General features: G+C 47.7%; 1 protein-coding gene across 1 annotated transcript in view; it reads left to right on the top strand.

Moving 5' to 3' along the window:
- Window positions 1-10690: 10690 nt before the first annotated feature.
- Window positions 10691-15031, top strand: part of SETD7 (SET domain containing 7, histone lysine methyltransferase) — a 50490-nt gene continuing 46149 nt past the window's right edge. Inside the window, exon 1 of the mRNA XM_027956265.2 lies at window positions 10691-10833. Coding sequence (XP_027812066.2) covers window positions 10794-10833 — 40 coding nt within the window. The 5' untranslated portion in view covers window positions 10691-10793. The remainder of the gene's footprint in view (window positions 10834-15031) is intronic.

A 15031-nucleotide genomic window follows, 5' to 3' on the forward strand; every position in this document is an offset into this window, starting at 1 on the left:
GCAACCTAGACAGCATATTGAAAAACAGAGACATTACTTTTCCAACAAAGGTCCGTCTAGTCAAGGCTATGGTTTTTCCTGTGGTCATGTATGGATGTGAGAGTTGGACTGTGAAGAAAGCTGAGCACCAAAAAACTGATGCTTTTTAACTGTGGTGTTGGAGAAGACTCTTGAGAGTCCCTTGGACTGCAAGGAGATCCAACCAGTCCATTCTGAAGGAGATCAGCCCTGGGATTTCTTTGGAAGGAATGATGCTAAGGCTGAAACTCCAGTACTTTGGCCACCTAATGCGAAGAGCTGACTCATTGGAGAAGACCCTGATGCTGAGAGGGATTGGGGGCAGGAGAAGGGGACGACAGAGGATGAGATGGCTGGATGGCATCACTGACTTGATGGATGTGAGTCTGAGTGAACTCCGGGAGTTGGTGATGGACAGGGAGGCCTGGTGTGCTGTGATTCATGGGGTCGCAAAGAGTCGGACACGACTGAGCAACTGAACTGAACTGAACTGAAGCTATGTTTTTTGTTGTGGGATCCTGGGCAAGTCTTTAAATCATCATGGTCTTGAGGATTATTTTGAGATACTGGGCTTCCCTAATGGCTCAGATGGTAAAGAATCCGTCTACTATGCAGGAGACTTGGGTTTGATCCCTGGGTTGGGAAGATCCCCTGGAGAATGGAATGGATACCTACTCCAGTATTCTGGCCTGGAGAATTCCATGGACTGTATAGGCCATGGGGTCGCAAAGAGTCAGACATGACTGAGCAACTTTCACTTTCTTTCTTTCTTTCTTTGAGATACTAATGAGATCATAGATAACAAATTGCTTTCTATTCAACATAAAATTCTCCATATACTAGACGAGTATGGTAACAAAAGGGCTTCCCAGGTGACTCAATGGTGAAGAATCTGCCTGCCAAGCAGAAGACACAGGAGATGTGGGTTCAGTCCCTGGGTTGGGAAGATCCCCTGGAGGAGGAAACGGCAACCCACTTTAGTATCTTGCCTGGGAAATCCCATGGACTGAGGAGCCTGGTGGGCCACAATCCACGGGGTCACAACGAGTCAGTCACAACTTATTGATTAAGCAATGACAACAACATGGTAACAAGACAAATAAGCCCTTAGAAAAATGAATGTATAAATGAGATGCATCCATTTTATAACCCCAAATTTTTCAATAGGTATTTTCAGAAGGATTCTTTTGAAATAGGAAAGTTAATTACAAAATACCCAAATTATATAGGATTGGTGGGAGGGAAAAGAAATTTGACTTCCCCATCTCTCTTATATACAACTTACAAAGAAACTAGCCTGCTTTATATCACAATCTTTTGTCACTCCTGAATGGGTAGAGAAGCCCAGGAGAAGCCAGTCCAGAGATGGGGAGCACAGGCAAGGTGGAGGACATGCCCTGTCTTCCTAGCTGAGCAATAACTAGACAGCCCACCTCCATAGTGAACTGATGCCCAGCACAGGCGTGGGGCACCGCCCAGATGCCAGGTTGGGAAAAGATGATCAGGGCTTATAGAAGACCTGCCCCCACAACACAGCTGCTCAGCTAGCACTGCTCTCCAAGGAGACAGTACAGGGCCTGCCCCTGGGCTTCTCCTTTATGTTCCTCTATCTTGAGCACAAGAGTATTTGAGCTGGGCTCTTTAAGTTGGACCAAAAGATAATTCAAAAGTTAGCCACAGCATCTTTTCCTGGGACTTGATTTATGGGCTCAGCAAGGAGGATCAATAGGACCTTAAGTGACCTGAAGGGACACTCTAGAGTCAAAAGGACTGCAAGGCAGGTAGCAGTGAAGTCCATCTCAACAAGGGATGGCTTAGCATCCAGCTTCTCTGGGTGGGGATACTTATGGGTCAAGGATGTCATTTCAATGCCAGATTTCAGAAACACTTTGTCAATCTGCCCTTGCTTACAACTTAAGTTAGTGAAGCCACGTGAATATTTTCATTTCTGAATATTGAGCTCAAAAATCAGAGTCCTGTTTGCTCTCCATCTATGCTAGAGTAGATAGGACCTGCACCCTCAAGGTGGAATTCCACAGCCTAAGTCATCATGGGAAAAGGCTAGTCTCTCTATTCCCACACAGAAGAGGAAAAATAGCCTTCAGTTGGGTGCCCAGGAAAAGATGGACAACTCTATCACATCCCAGGACCTCTTGACCTTAATAAGCCTGATACCTTTATTAAAAGTCCATGATAACCAAAAGAAGGTTAGGTCACTGTCAGTACCCCATGAAGCAAAAATGAGCGGCTTTTCCAAGAACTTGTAAACCAGGTCACCCTCAGAAAGTCAGACTAGCAAAATCTGCATGTATGGTGGATTTGACTAGAGTTCAGTCAGAGTAAACCAACACATTAACTGAAATTGTGACTGAAGAATTTGTGGCTCAAATTCCCATCGAAGTGACTTGACCATAATACCAGGAAGGTAGACATGGAATGGTCATCTGAGTTAAACTCACCCATTCCGGTCCATTATAGTTCGCTGATTCCTAGACAAAAGAGTCCGAAATGCAGCACTTGGATGCAATCTCAAAAACAACAGAATGATCTCTGTTCGTTTCCAAGGCAAACCATTCAATATCACAGTAATCCAAGTCTATGCCCCAACCAGTAATGCTGAAGAAGCTGAAGTTGAATGGTTCTATGAAGACCTGCAAGACTTTTTAGAACTAACACCCAAAAAAGATGTCCTTTTCATTATAGGGGACTGGAATGCAAAAGTAGGAAGTCAAAAAACACCGGGAGTAACAGGCAAATTTGGCCTTAGAATGCGGAATGAAGCAGGGCAAAGGCTAATAGAGTTTTGCCAAGAGAATGCACTGGTCATAGCAAACACCCTCTTTCAACAACACAGGAGAAGACTCTACACATGGACATCACCAGATGGTCAACAGTGAAATCACATTGATTATATTCTTTGCAGCCAAAGATGGAGAAGCTCTATACAGTCAGCAAAAACAAGACTGGGAGCTGACTGTGGCTCAGATCATGAACTCCTTATTGCCAAATTCAGACTTAAATTGAAGAAAGTAGGGAAAACCACTAGACCATTCAGGTATGACCTAAATCAAATCCCTTATGATTATACAGAGAAAGTGAGAAATAGATATAAGGGACTAGATCTGATAGACAGAGTGCCTGATGAACTATGGAATGAGGTTCGTGACATTGTACAGGAGACAGGGATCAAGACCATCCCCATGGAAAAGAAATGCAAAAAAGCAAAATGGCTGTCTGGGAGGCCTTACAAATAACTGTGAAAAGAAGAGAAGTGAAAAGCAAAGGAGAAAAGGAAAGATAAAAGCATCTGAATGCAGAGTTCAAAGAATAGCAAGGAGAGATAAGAAAGCCTTCCTCAGTGATCAGTGCAAAGAAATAGAGGAAAACAACAGAATGGGAAAGACTAGAGAGCTCTTCAAGAAAATTAGAGATACCAAGGGAACATTTCATGCAAAGACGGGTTCGATAAAGGACAGAAATGGTATGGATCTAACAGAAGCAGAAGATATTAAGAAGACGTGGCAAGAATACACAGAAGAACTGTACAAAAAAAGATCTTCACGACCAAGATAATCACAATGGTATGATCACTCACCTAGAGCCAGACATCCTGGAATGTGAACTCAAGTGGGCCTTAGAAAGCATCACTATGAATAAAGCTAGTGGAGGTGATGGAATTCCAGTGGAGCTATTTCAAATCCTGAAAGATGATGCTGTGAAAGTGCTGCACTCAGTATGCCAGCAAATTTGCAAAACTCAGCAGTGGCCACAGGACTGGAAAAGGTCAGTTTTCATTCCAATCCCAAAGAAAGGCAATGCCAAAGAATGCTCAAACTACTGCACAATTGCACTCATCTCACACGCTAGTAAAGTAATGCTCAAAATTCTCTAAGCCAGGCTTTAGCAATACGTGAACCGTGAACTTCCAGATGTTCAAGCTGGTTTTAAAAAAGGCAGAGGAACCAGAGATCAAATTGGCAACATCTGCTGGATCATGGAAAAGCAAGAGTTCCAGAAAAACATCTCTTTCTGCTTTCTTGACTATGCCAAAGCCTTTGACTGTGTGGATCACAATAAACTGTGGAAAATTCTGAAGGAGATGGGACTACCAGACCACCTGACCTGCCTCTTAAGAAACCTGTATGCAGGTCAGGAAGCAACAGTTAGAACTGGACATGGAACAACAGACTGGTTCCAAATAGGAAAAGGAGTACGTCAAGGCTGTATATTATCATCCTGCTTATTTAACTTCTATGCAGAGTACATCATGAGAAACACTGGGCTAGAAGAAGCACAATCTGGAATCAAGATTGCTGGCAGAAATATCAATCACCTCAGATATGCAGATGACACCACCCTTATGGCAGAAAGTGAAGAGGAACTAAAAAGCCTCTTGATGAAAGAGGAGAGTGGGAAAGTTGGCTTAAAGCTCAACATTCATAAAACGAAGATCATGGCATCCGGTCCCATCACTTCATGGGAAATAGAGGGGAAAACAGTGGAAATAGTGTCAGACCTTATTTTGCGGGGCTCCAAAATCACTGCAGATGGTTTCTGCAGCCATGAAATTAAAAGACACTTACTCCTTGGAAGGAAAGTTATGACCAACCTAGATAGCATATTAAAAAGCAGAGACATTACTTTGCCAAAAAAGGTCCGTCTAGTCAAGGCTATGGTTTTTCCTGTGGTCATGTATGGATGTGAGAGCTGGACTGTGAAGAAAGCTGAGTGCCAAAGAATTGATGCTTTTGAACTGTAGTATTGGCGAAGACTCTTAAAAGTCCCTTGGACTGCAAGGAGATCCAACCAGTCCATCCTAAAGGAGATCAGTCCTGGGTGTTCCTTGGAAAAACTGATGCTAAAGCTGAAATTCCAGTACTTTGGCCACCTCATGCGAAGAGTTGACTCATTGGAAAAGACCCTGATGCTGGGAGGGACTGGGGGCAGGAGGAGAAGGGGACAACAGAGGATGAAATGGCTTGATGGCATCACCAACTCGATGGATATGAGTTTGAGTGAACTGTGGGAGTTGGTGATGGACAGGGAGGCCTGGTGTGCTGTGATTCATGGGGTCGCAAAGAGTCAGACACAACAGAGTGACTGAACTGAACTGAACTGAAACACGGAATGTGATTATAACTTTAAAAGTGTAACTCCACCTAGTTGGCCATATAGGATGTTGTGTGGGAGAAACTGGTTTGAAGAGACACATGCATATGGAAAGGAAGGCTAAACTCTCAGAAGCTGGCAGGCCCATCTAGCAAGTATGGGTGGGGTGGGTGGGCTGCCTCAGTCTTTCAGGGACTTGTGTCAGGGGTATTTCTCTGTGACCATACAACTAATTTCATTTATTCTCAATCCCATTTAACCAAACATCTGGATAGAATTTGTCTTCTCAAGTATCTTTATTTATAGAGACTGTGCTTGCCACGGCAGCGTGAGTATTCTGGTCTGTTGCTCATAATTCAGGTATGTACATCAGTCTCTGGGGGTCTGTTTAATGTGAGCTTATTTGAGGAATTTCAGCATCTGGGCCTTGATGAATGTTGTTACGTTTGTGGTAAATAAGACAACTGGAAATGCCCTTCCATTCACTCTGTGGACAGTAATGTTAAAAGATACACAAGGTACCCACGCCCAGCAATGTTGGCATTTGCACATGACTGATTATGGGACCCAATAACCTTAACTGCAGCCCACTAAAATATTTTTTAAAAAGCAACACAATAACATGATACTTAAGAAAACCCATTTAGTTTTGATGGTCGTTATTTTTCAAATTCCTGCACCTTATTGATTTTTCTAAAGCAGTCACCTCTTTGAAATCGTTTCCAATTTTTTTTTTTAATTATGTCATTCAGTAGCTTCACAGAACCCAAGACTGACAAAGGTTTTCATAACCCATAATGCAAAGACCAAAAGAACTAGGCACACGGCAGAGGAAGACCATGTGCTCAGAGTGGACCCAGACAGGGAGACCTGGGCTTCATCTTCCCTTCCTCCATGCTCCAAAAGGTCTAAATTTAGTTTACCGTATATACTGCAATGACATTAACATGTTGCAAGAACAAGAATCAAGCCAAAGAGAGAAAAAGAAGCTTAATGTGGTGCGAGATATTTAAATGCCATGGCAACAATGATGTCTTCTCCATTATTTAATTCACTTCCTCGGGTCAGGTTATCCTGCCCTCTCTCCCCTGCACTTCCTGTTGCAGTGATCAAATCAGGTCACCCTGAATCTGTGAGTCCTCCTCACGACTGCAGTCATGTCTATTTCCAGCAGAATGAATTTTCTCCATCTCTTCCTTTGCTCCCGGACCTTTATTTTGGTGCCCTTGATGTTCCCAGTTGCTCTTCACTGAGCTCCACAAGCTGTAAAAGCTTCCCTTTCATCCACGTCTCCTCCCCCACACCCTTCCCCCAGGGCTGCTTTCTGCCCCTCCCTCCAGCTTCTGCAGTTGTCACTAACACAGTTAGCCACTTGATTAGCAACTCAGTGATTCAGAAGCCAAGAACCTTAGCTCTCCGCAGAGGCCTCTGCTTCTCTTTTCAGAATCAGATCAAGTCCATGACCCCCAGATCTCTGTACCATTCAGTATAGATGACCAGGGGCCTTGAAGATTCCATTTGCCAAGTTTAGCCCCCCGCCATGCTTCTTCTCTTTTCTTTTTCTGTGTGTGTCCCTGGAGCTCTTCACGCTCTATTTAACTTTTCCCCAGGAAAGGTGGACAGAGAAGGTTTAAGTTTAGGATTTTGATGGATGACCAACCTCCTCCTTTACAGATGGGAAAACCAAGGTCCAGAGGGTTTAACTGAGCAGCTGCATGGCTAGCCCTTGGAGGAACCAAAACAAATGGGGTGAAAACTCAAGTACAGTGGCAGATTTGGTGGGGAAAAAAGTCTTATTAAGGGGTGAGCAGTGCCAAGACAAGACTTGATGATTACCTCAGAGTTCCTTCACTCACTCTGCTGTGTCTCCCTGCCAGCAGTGCAAGCAAAAGATCAAAGCAGAGCATGCACACCGGTCATAGACCCGCCGGGACACCTGGGGAGGCTCCGCCCCCTAGGAGCTTGGAGACCCTGAAGACCGCCTGCGCCCCTCCAGCCCGGATCAGCGGGACAAGACGAGGGCTCAGAGACAGCCAGGCTAATGAACTCCACTCGAGTCCCACATCCACTAGGCTTTTTCCCTATTAGCCGGCACACACAGCGGTAAACTGACAGAAAAGTTCCCCCTCAGTGTAGGAAGATGCATAAAATACATGATGCCTGTGAAAATATATTTATTGCAAAAGTTATATCAGTCTTGTAAGAAAGCACCAGCCTTCTCTGGGGAAAGGCATGGGTGGGAAAATGAATAAAATAACTCAGTATTTTGACTGTTTGCTGCAGTGGAAGAGGGACTTCTGTTTCTCAAGCTGAGTGGGAAGAGAGGGATTTATCCTTGGATGCCTAGGAACAAGGCAGAGTAGCGTAGAAAAGTCATTCCTTGGTGTGAGCATGGGAGCAAGTCCCCAACCCAACCCCCAGGCCTGGTCGATGGTTGTTCTGAGCCAGCCATTCCTCCCCGGTCGGGCTTGTTCTGGCGCGTTGGGATCTGCTGAGTGAGGCACTGAGCCTGGCTGCTGCTGCTGCCGCCCAGCACTGTGATTAAGAGCTCAATGATTGATTTTCTAGCCCATGACCACATTGGTGGGGACAGAGTATGGCAGAGGAGGCTGGCGGGAAGCCAAGTGGAAAGAGGGTTTATGAAATGAGCTCTCAATGAAGAAAACTGTGGGAAAGAATGCAATGGAAGCAGATCTGGGGCCAGTAGATGTGGGAAAGTAGAACAACTCAAAAATGCTCTTCAAACTCGAACTAAGAACACAGCATTTTAGCAAACACAGGAAGAGGATCCAGTTTATGAGAAAGGCTCAGCGCTGTTTGTATAAAGCAGACTATTCCTCTTTGCACAACCATCACGGACAAGGCTTAACCTCCCTTCTGTACTGGGCACTGTGCTGGGTTCTGAGGCTAGAAAGAAGAATCAGTCAGTCTAGAGAAGGGGATTGAAAACACACGGAACGAGGTGTTAAAATGCAAATGGCTCTTAGGGGAGTCATCAAAACATTTTGCCTAAACTTTGGGCCCAGAGCCAGTAGGCAGGAGTGGGGCAGGGAGGGCTTGGGACTGGGCCCTGGGTGCTGCCTGCCTCCTGTGCAAACCTGAGGGAGGTTTTAGCAGGAAGACCCTGGTTGCTTCCCCCCCACTCCCACCCCCCTTACATCCAGAGGAGGTCTGCTGAAGTGATGGGAGTTGGGAAAACCTCCCAGCACCAAGGGGCAGTTAGACATCCTCCTTATAAGCCTCAAGCTGTGGACACTTGCAACATGATTCCTTCCCCTCCCCCCACCACACCCCCCACCACCCACCTGGAACTTGGGTCTCAGTTGACTCGCCCTGTGTGTTTTGAGGGAAGATTTCTTTTAACCTACTATGCCCCTGTTTCAACCCCCTTTGACTAAATAAATAAATTATTTGTGTTTCTTTTAGCTTTCAGCATCTTTCCCCCCAACACCCCCGGAAAATAAACTGGAAACTGAAGAAGATGAGTATCTGTGTGTTTTTGTGCATCAGTGTTTAATATGTAAGAGAGGAGATGACATGTTTTAAAAGGGAAAATAAGAAAAAAAATAATCATACAACTCAAAACTAGTGCTTGACCAAGCTCAGTACCTGATGGTTTTATTTTTTTAATATCAGAAATAAAATCCTATTTCTGCAGTTCATGTCTGAAAATGGTGTAATCCAAAGTGGCTCTTTCATCTTCCACTGCAGAAACTGGTTCTTTGTGTAGCTTTGGAGCCCAGGTGTCTGCCCTGGAGGACTTTAAGAAGGTTATATTTAAGCCAGAAGACTTTAGAAAAGTATAGACTAGGCTGAAGGACCTCTGATCAGTCTAGCCTGAGCTGGCAGACCTGATACCAGTGTAGCCTAAGCCTCTTATCTCCTAGGGGAGGAATTCAAGCTGTGAAAAGGTGGCTTGCCCAAGCCCTTCTGCAGGTGAGCATCACCAGGACACAACCTTCTTAACCCCTGGCTCAGGGGCCTTCCCTCTCTTTCTCAGCCAAAACAGACTGAAATTTCTGGCAGTGCTGAGACAAATGTCCCTAACATTGTGCTCTTTTTCACCGAATAAAAACTGAGTTTAAGAAGAAACACAGTACTCGATTAAAAAATATATATATACCTGGCATTTAAGCACAAAGCCCCAAAACAAGACGTGGTCTCCCGGGTACTGGAAGTACTCCGAAATCCGCAAAGTCTCATTCGTGGTTCAGAAAACAAAACAGAACAACTTTCTCTGCTCCCTCCTCTCCGCTCCCCGCCCTCGCCCGCTGCGTGCAGTAGCTGTTCTTGGCAGATGCCCAGAGCGGCACCCGGTAATTCCACGGTACATTGTGTACATTTGCATCCATTTAACCAGCTATTTACAGCCGCCCTTTACCGCCACCTGTAAGAGGCAACGCCGTAATGACACTAAGTGGCGGGGCCGGGAAGCGGGGGCCCCGTGATGTTCTACACTTCAAGAGCAGGAATCTGTGAAGGGCTGGCACTTGGAGAAACCAAGAGACGGCTGGGGACATCACACGTACTGGGCGGGAGGCGACAGGGGGAGGCGCGCCAGACGGAGGGTCCTTCCTCGGGAGCTCCACTCGGTGGCTCCTTTTCCGTTACCACCACCGCGAGGAGGGACCTGCCAGGCCTTCCGCGCGGCTTATTTCCTGCCTGATAAAGAGCCCGCTGCCATTTGGATTTGCTGAAGCTCTGAATCACTCGAGACGAGACGCCTGATGGTCCCGAGGAGGGTGGGGACGCAGCGCGCTAGGGTGGGAGCCGCAGTCCGGCGGCATCCGGGCTGGATGTCACCCCCTGGCGCCTGGGAAACCTGCTCGCGGATGTGATGCTGCAACGCGGGGACACCTGCGCTCCCGTGCGTGCCGCACTCGTGCAGCTCCGGGTGGCAAACGGGATGAAGTGGGGGCGAGGGCGAGAGGAAGTTGAGGCGCTGGAGTATCAGGAACGCTGCCTGAGCTTGCCCGGCTCTTTGGAGGCTGTCCGGAGGAGCCGGGGCGGGGAGGGGAGGGCTGCTACGGCTGGCGAGCACTGAACGCGGACTTCCAAGGGGTCCCTGGCATAGTTGGAGGTCGAGCATTCTGAGCCCTCCCCACCCCCAAGGGTGGCTACCCGGAGGTCCCAAGCGCCGCGAGGAGAGCGCTCGGAGCGCACCCAACCTCGCAGAAGCAAAAGCTAAACCCGTAATGGGCCGGGGGACTGGAGGGGTGGGGCGCAGAGCCAGCGCGGACCGGGAGCGCCTTTCGTTTTAAGGAGCCTTACTTCTGGGAAGGGACAGGGAACTGTCAATCAGCGAGGGAGGGAGCGCACCGGCGCTGGGTGATGTCAGCGGATCAGCTGCTCGATAACAAAGAGGGGGTATTACAGGAGAAAGTTGCAGCGGCGGCGGCGGCGGCCACCGCGGCACCCCGGAGCCTGGGAGGCAAGGGGGCCAGTGGGCGAAGGGGAGGAGGGACGGCTGCCGACGGAGCAGCTTAAGGCCAAGGAATTGAAAGGGCTGTAGGGGGAGGCAGTGCGAGCCAGCCCCGACTGCTCCTCCTCTTCCTCCTCCTCCAAACTCGCAGGGTTCAGCCCCAGCGCTCGCTCAGCCGCCGCGAGCACCCGGAGGGACGCGAGGCAGCCGCGCGGCCCCGAGCTGGGCAGGGTCCCCAGCCGCCATGGATAGCGACGATGAGATGGTGGAGGAGGCGGTGGAAGGTACAAGCATCTCTGCGGGGCCCCGGGAGGAGGCGCCGGAGGGGGCACGGGACGCGGAAGGAGTGGCGGGCTGCGACCGGCGCGGCTGCGGGCCCCCAGCGGCCGCCACCGTCCCCTACGCGGGTGGCCGGGTTCGCGCAGGGGCCGGACGGCCACGGCCACGCCACCGGCGACGCGCACTGAGCGGCGGGGCGCAGGCCGGGAACCGGGCTCAGCGGGGCCGGGGTCCCCGGGGGGTCGGGAGAGGGGCACGGCTGCTCCATCCTGCCCGGCCACCGCCTGCATCCGCCCTCGGAGTTACAAAACCTGCCCGGCACTCCGGCCTTCCCCTTTTCGGGGATGGGGGATGGAGGTGCGCAGGAGGACAGACCCCCCCGGGCCCCCTCCCCCGCCGCCGCTGGCGATCTCGGCGGAGCAATCCTGAGCCCCTCTCCCGGCGCCAGCCCTTTCGTTCGGCTTGCCGCTGCGATCCGCGGTGACCGCGGTCGCGTCCGGGTCCGTCCCCCGGCGCAGCGCACAGGGCTGGACCAGGCACGTGGCAGCCGCGGCTCGGGCGGTCGCTCCTCCGAAAAGATGAAATCATTGCAGGGCCGGGGACAAGGCTCCGGACCCGGGGCTTGAACGCACGCCGACCTGGCCTCCGCTGCCCCGGAGCGCACTCGGCCACACCGCCCCTCCCCCTTCCTGCTTCCCCGGCGGCTGCCGCCGCCGCCACACTGTGCAGGCGCCCCGCAAGCCCGGACCCAAATTGCTGGGTGACACTTAACTTTCTGAATTCCATGCAGTTGGCTGTGGGTGATATCACCGCCTCTGTGTCGTGTTTCTCCGCCCCTTCGCTTCCAGCGCCCCTCCCCCGACTTTTCTCGCCACTTTGTTTTGCTGAGTTTCTCCACCTCTTTTTTCTTTTTTTTTTTTTTGGCTAGTTCTAAAAAAACGAGGTGGGGACGTTATACAATCTAGTTGTTTGTATCCTGAGACGTTATGATTTTGTAACAGTGAATACTGGAAAATACACGTTAGCGTTATTTATTTCTATGATTCTACCCTGGACGGTACGTCGTGATGTTTTGCAGTGTTGCGTGGTATTATTCCAGAATATTTTAACCAAACAGCTAAGTAAACATTTTTTAGCTTTTGGTTGAATCTGCTTTCTATCTAATTTGTATAAACAAGTTCTTAGAAATGGTAAAGAAAAACAAAGTGACAAGGCTTACAGACTCATGAGAATGCAGTTACTGCTACTTTGAGAGGAAAAAAAATCAATTTTTATATCAACATAATTGACTCCGTTTGCAATGCTCCCAAGGTCTTAGGGAGAGACTAAGTTGGATAATATTTTTGAATTCTCTAAAAGTTGTCTTCATGTAAGTGTTGAAACTTCTTTCTTTATCGTGCTTCAGAGAGTGTTGGTTTTGTTTTAAATTCACAATGCCCTGAACTATTTCTCTCTAAGTAAAGCCAATGCTGGAACTTCCTGGGGCCCAAAGACGTTGATTGGTAATCTTCTTTAAATTATTGACTACCTATGCCTTCATGTTATGAAAGATAATTGAAAAATGCTACTCTCATATTGTTAGGACTTGCTCTCATTCTTCAAAGTTTACTTAGACTCGTAAAAATAATGCAAACCCTTGATCACAGGTAGTGCTCCCAAGGTTAAACTACCTTACCCTTTGAAGCTGTTTGGAAACCTAAGACTCAGTTGTCCACAGTCCCAGGCTCCTTGCAGAATGTGAACAAGCCACTTTAGAAATACATCGATGCTTTTGAGTTTGCTCAATGGGTGGAAGCAGAGAAACTTCTTTATATAAGCAAGGAAGTTTCTGTTATATAGAATGTGGGGGTATGTTAATAGACATTATATCCAAAGTCAGAATATACTTGAGAAGGGTCACTATTTAATACTTATGCTGGCACAACTGGCTTAAACCTTGAATGTCTGGAGCAATCCAGGACACATGGTTACTCAGTAATACCAACAGTAAACAAAGTAACGCAGAGTCTTTAAGTCCTTAGAGGCGCACAAGGCTCCGACTCACACAGTGTCTAGAGCATGCATGTGTATAAGTAGGCTTTTTTCCAGCCATTCCTGGCCTTTTAAAGTGCTGTCTGTAATAGTGTCAAGATCTAACGCACGCACAGGGGACTGGTAAAAGGCTAGTCTGAGCATCTTGGTGTTGAAGAACCAGCTAACCTACCTCTGTCCATATATAGAGCATGTGTTCTCTGTAATTTCATTGTCTTAGCTATCATTCTTGCTCTAATTATTTAGTTCTTACCATGTGCAGGCTCTGTGCTAAGTGTTTCACACACACATTATGCGTTCAGTCTCATGATGTGGGTACTCATACTGTCCTAATTTTACAGAGGAGGAAACTGAGGCTTAGAGGAGTTAAGAACTGATCCAAGGACCCTCAGCCATGCAGGGGACAGGCTGGGACCCCAGAACCCTGCTCCACCATACTACATTGTCTCCCTGTGTGTGTGTGTGAATTGCTCAGTCATGTCTGACTCTTGGCAACCCCACGGACTGTAGCCTGCCAGGCTCCTCTGTCCATGGAATTCTCCAGGCAAGAATACCAGAGTGGATTGCCATTCGCTTCTCCAGATAGTCTTCCTCCACCCTTCTTATTTTTTATTTCTTAATGAGCCAGTCACATATAGGAAACAGTTGGTAGCTGAGTTTGAAAGCAACAGTTAAAGGTTGTGTCAGTGTCCTTCTTTATCAGTGTCACTCTTTAGAGACTGGTTCTGAAAGAGTTCAGTGACTTTCAGAAAAAAATATATTTGGGGAAAGAGAATTCAACTTATAGCCTCTGCCAGCGACATCCTTTTTCTTCCTCCTTGGAAATTTACTCTGGGGAAGAAACTGGTCTCTTCAGGACTGAAGTTTGAGTGTTGATCGTCGTATCTTTTAGTTGCCTCTCTGTTAGGGTGGAACTGCAGCTTAGCTGGAGTTCTAAGCTCTGGTGGAGGAATCCCTGAGGGCAGGTGGGTGGAGGGGAGGGAGTTTCTGTTTATGATGTTGGCTGTGCTTCCATGGGAAGGCTGCCCTGGGCCTCAGCAGGCCTGCAAACATCACCTGAACTCCCGCTGTGGGTTTTATTCTTTTATATTATTATTATTTTAAAGGTTTTCTTCGCTGCACTGCACAGCATGCGGGATCTTAGTTCCTACAAGGGATCGAATCCATGCCCTTGGCATTGGAAGCGCAGAGTCTCAACCACTGGACGGCCAAGGAAGTCCCCTTGCTGTGGTTTTTTTTCTTTGAGACTCATTGGTTCAGCGAAGGGTGATGTTTAGCTTTGGGAATAGAATTTTTTTTTTATTACATCTATTTCGTTGCCTGCCAGTAGACACAAAGATGAATATAAGGTGGTCCCTAATGTAATTTGAAATAAATATATCATATCTAATCAGATGAGTGATGGTGGTTGAGAGCAAGTGGGAATTGCATGCAGCTTATGGAAGTAGCTGGGGAAGGAATTCCCCAAGAGCTGGTGTGGAATTAAGTCCAGTTAAAAGAGGCACTTTGTGAGAAAAAAGAGGTGTGGAACAAAACAACAATTCACAGGGAAAAAGAAAACAAATGACCAACAAGCATTTGAAAAGAAACAACTTCACTAAATAAATACAAATGCAAATGCTGAGATAAAGGTTTTCTCTAATTAGGTTGGCAAAATTCAATAAGACTAGTATCATCCTGCAAAGAAGGGGACTTATGTATGATTCATTAGTATCATCAAGGAATTTCAGCTAATCAAATGTTAACCCAGGTGCACCAAAACAAAAAAGGAAAAGAAAAAAGAGAGGGGGAGAGTGGAATTATTGCAGGCACATTCAGAGACAACCACTGGCTTCTACTGTAACAGAGAGTCGAGGAGGAGAAAAGTGGAGGGTAACACAGGAACGGAGTCTTGTCACAGGCCCAGACCGTGAACTGTCCTAGAGGCTCTTTAAAGCTCAGAGTGGAAGCATGGGCGCTCTGCTCTGGGAGGATGAACAGGCAGTGGGGAGCAGGTGAAGCGATCATCTAGAAGGCTCTTTGAAGTAGCAGTTATGAGGGCAGGAAAAATCAGACAGGCCTGGAAGCATAAAGGCGACATGGAGGAAGCAAAAGAGGGGAAAGAGCAGCATCACTAGAACGAAGAAGCCAGAATGAAAACAAGAATCTCCGTGTCTCACTGCCCCAGTCCCC

Source organism: Ovis aries, chromosome 17 (genome assembly GCF_016772045.2).
Source record: "Ovis aries strain OAR_USU_Benz2616 breed Rambouillet chromosome 17, ARS-UI_Ramb_v3.0, whole genome shotgun sequence".
Classification (NCBI taxonomy): domain Eukaryota; kingdom Metazoa; phylum Chordata; class Mammalia; order Artiodactyla; family Bovidae; genus Ovis; species Ovis aries.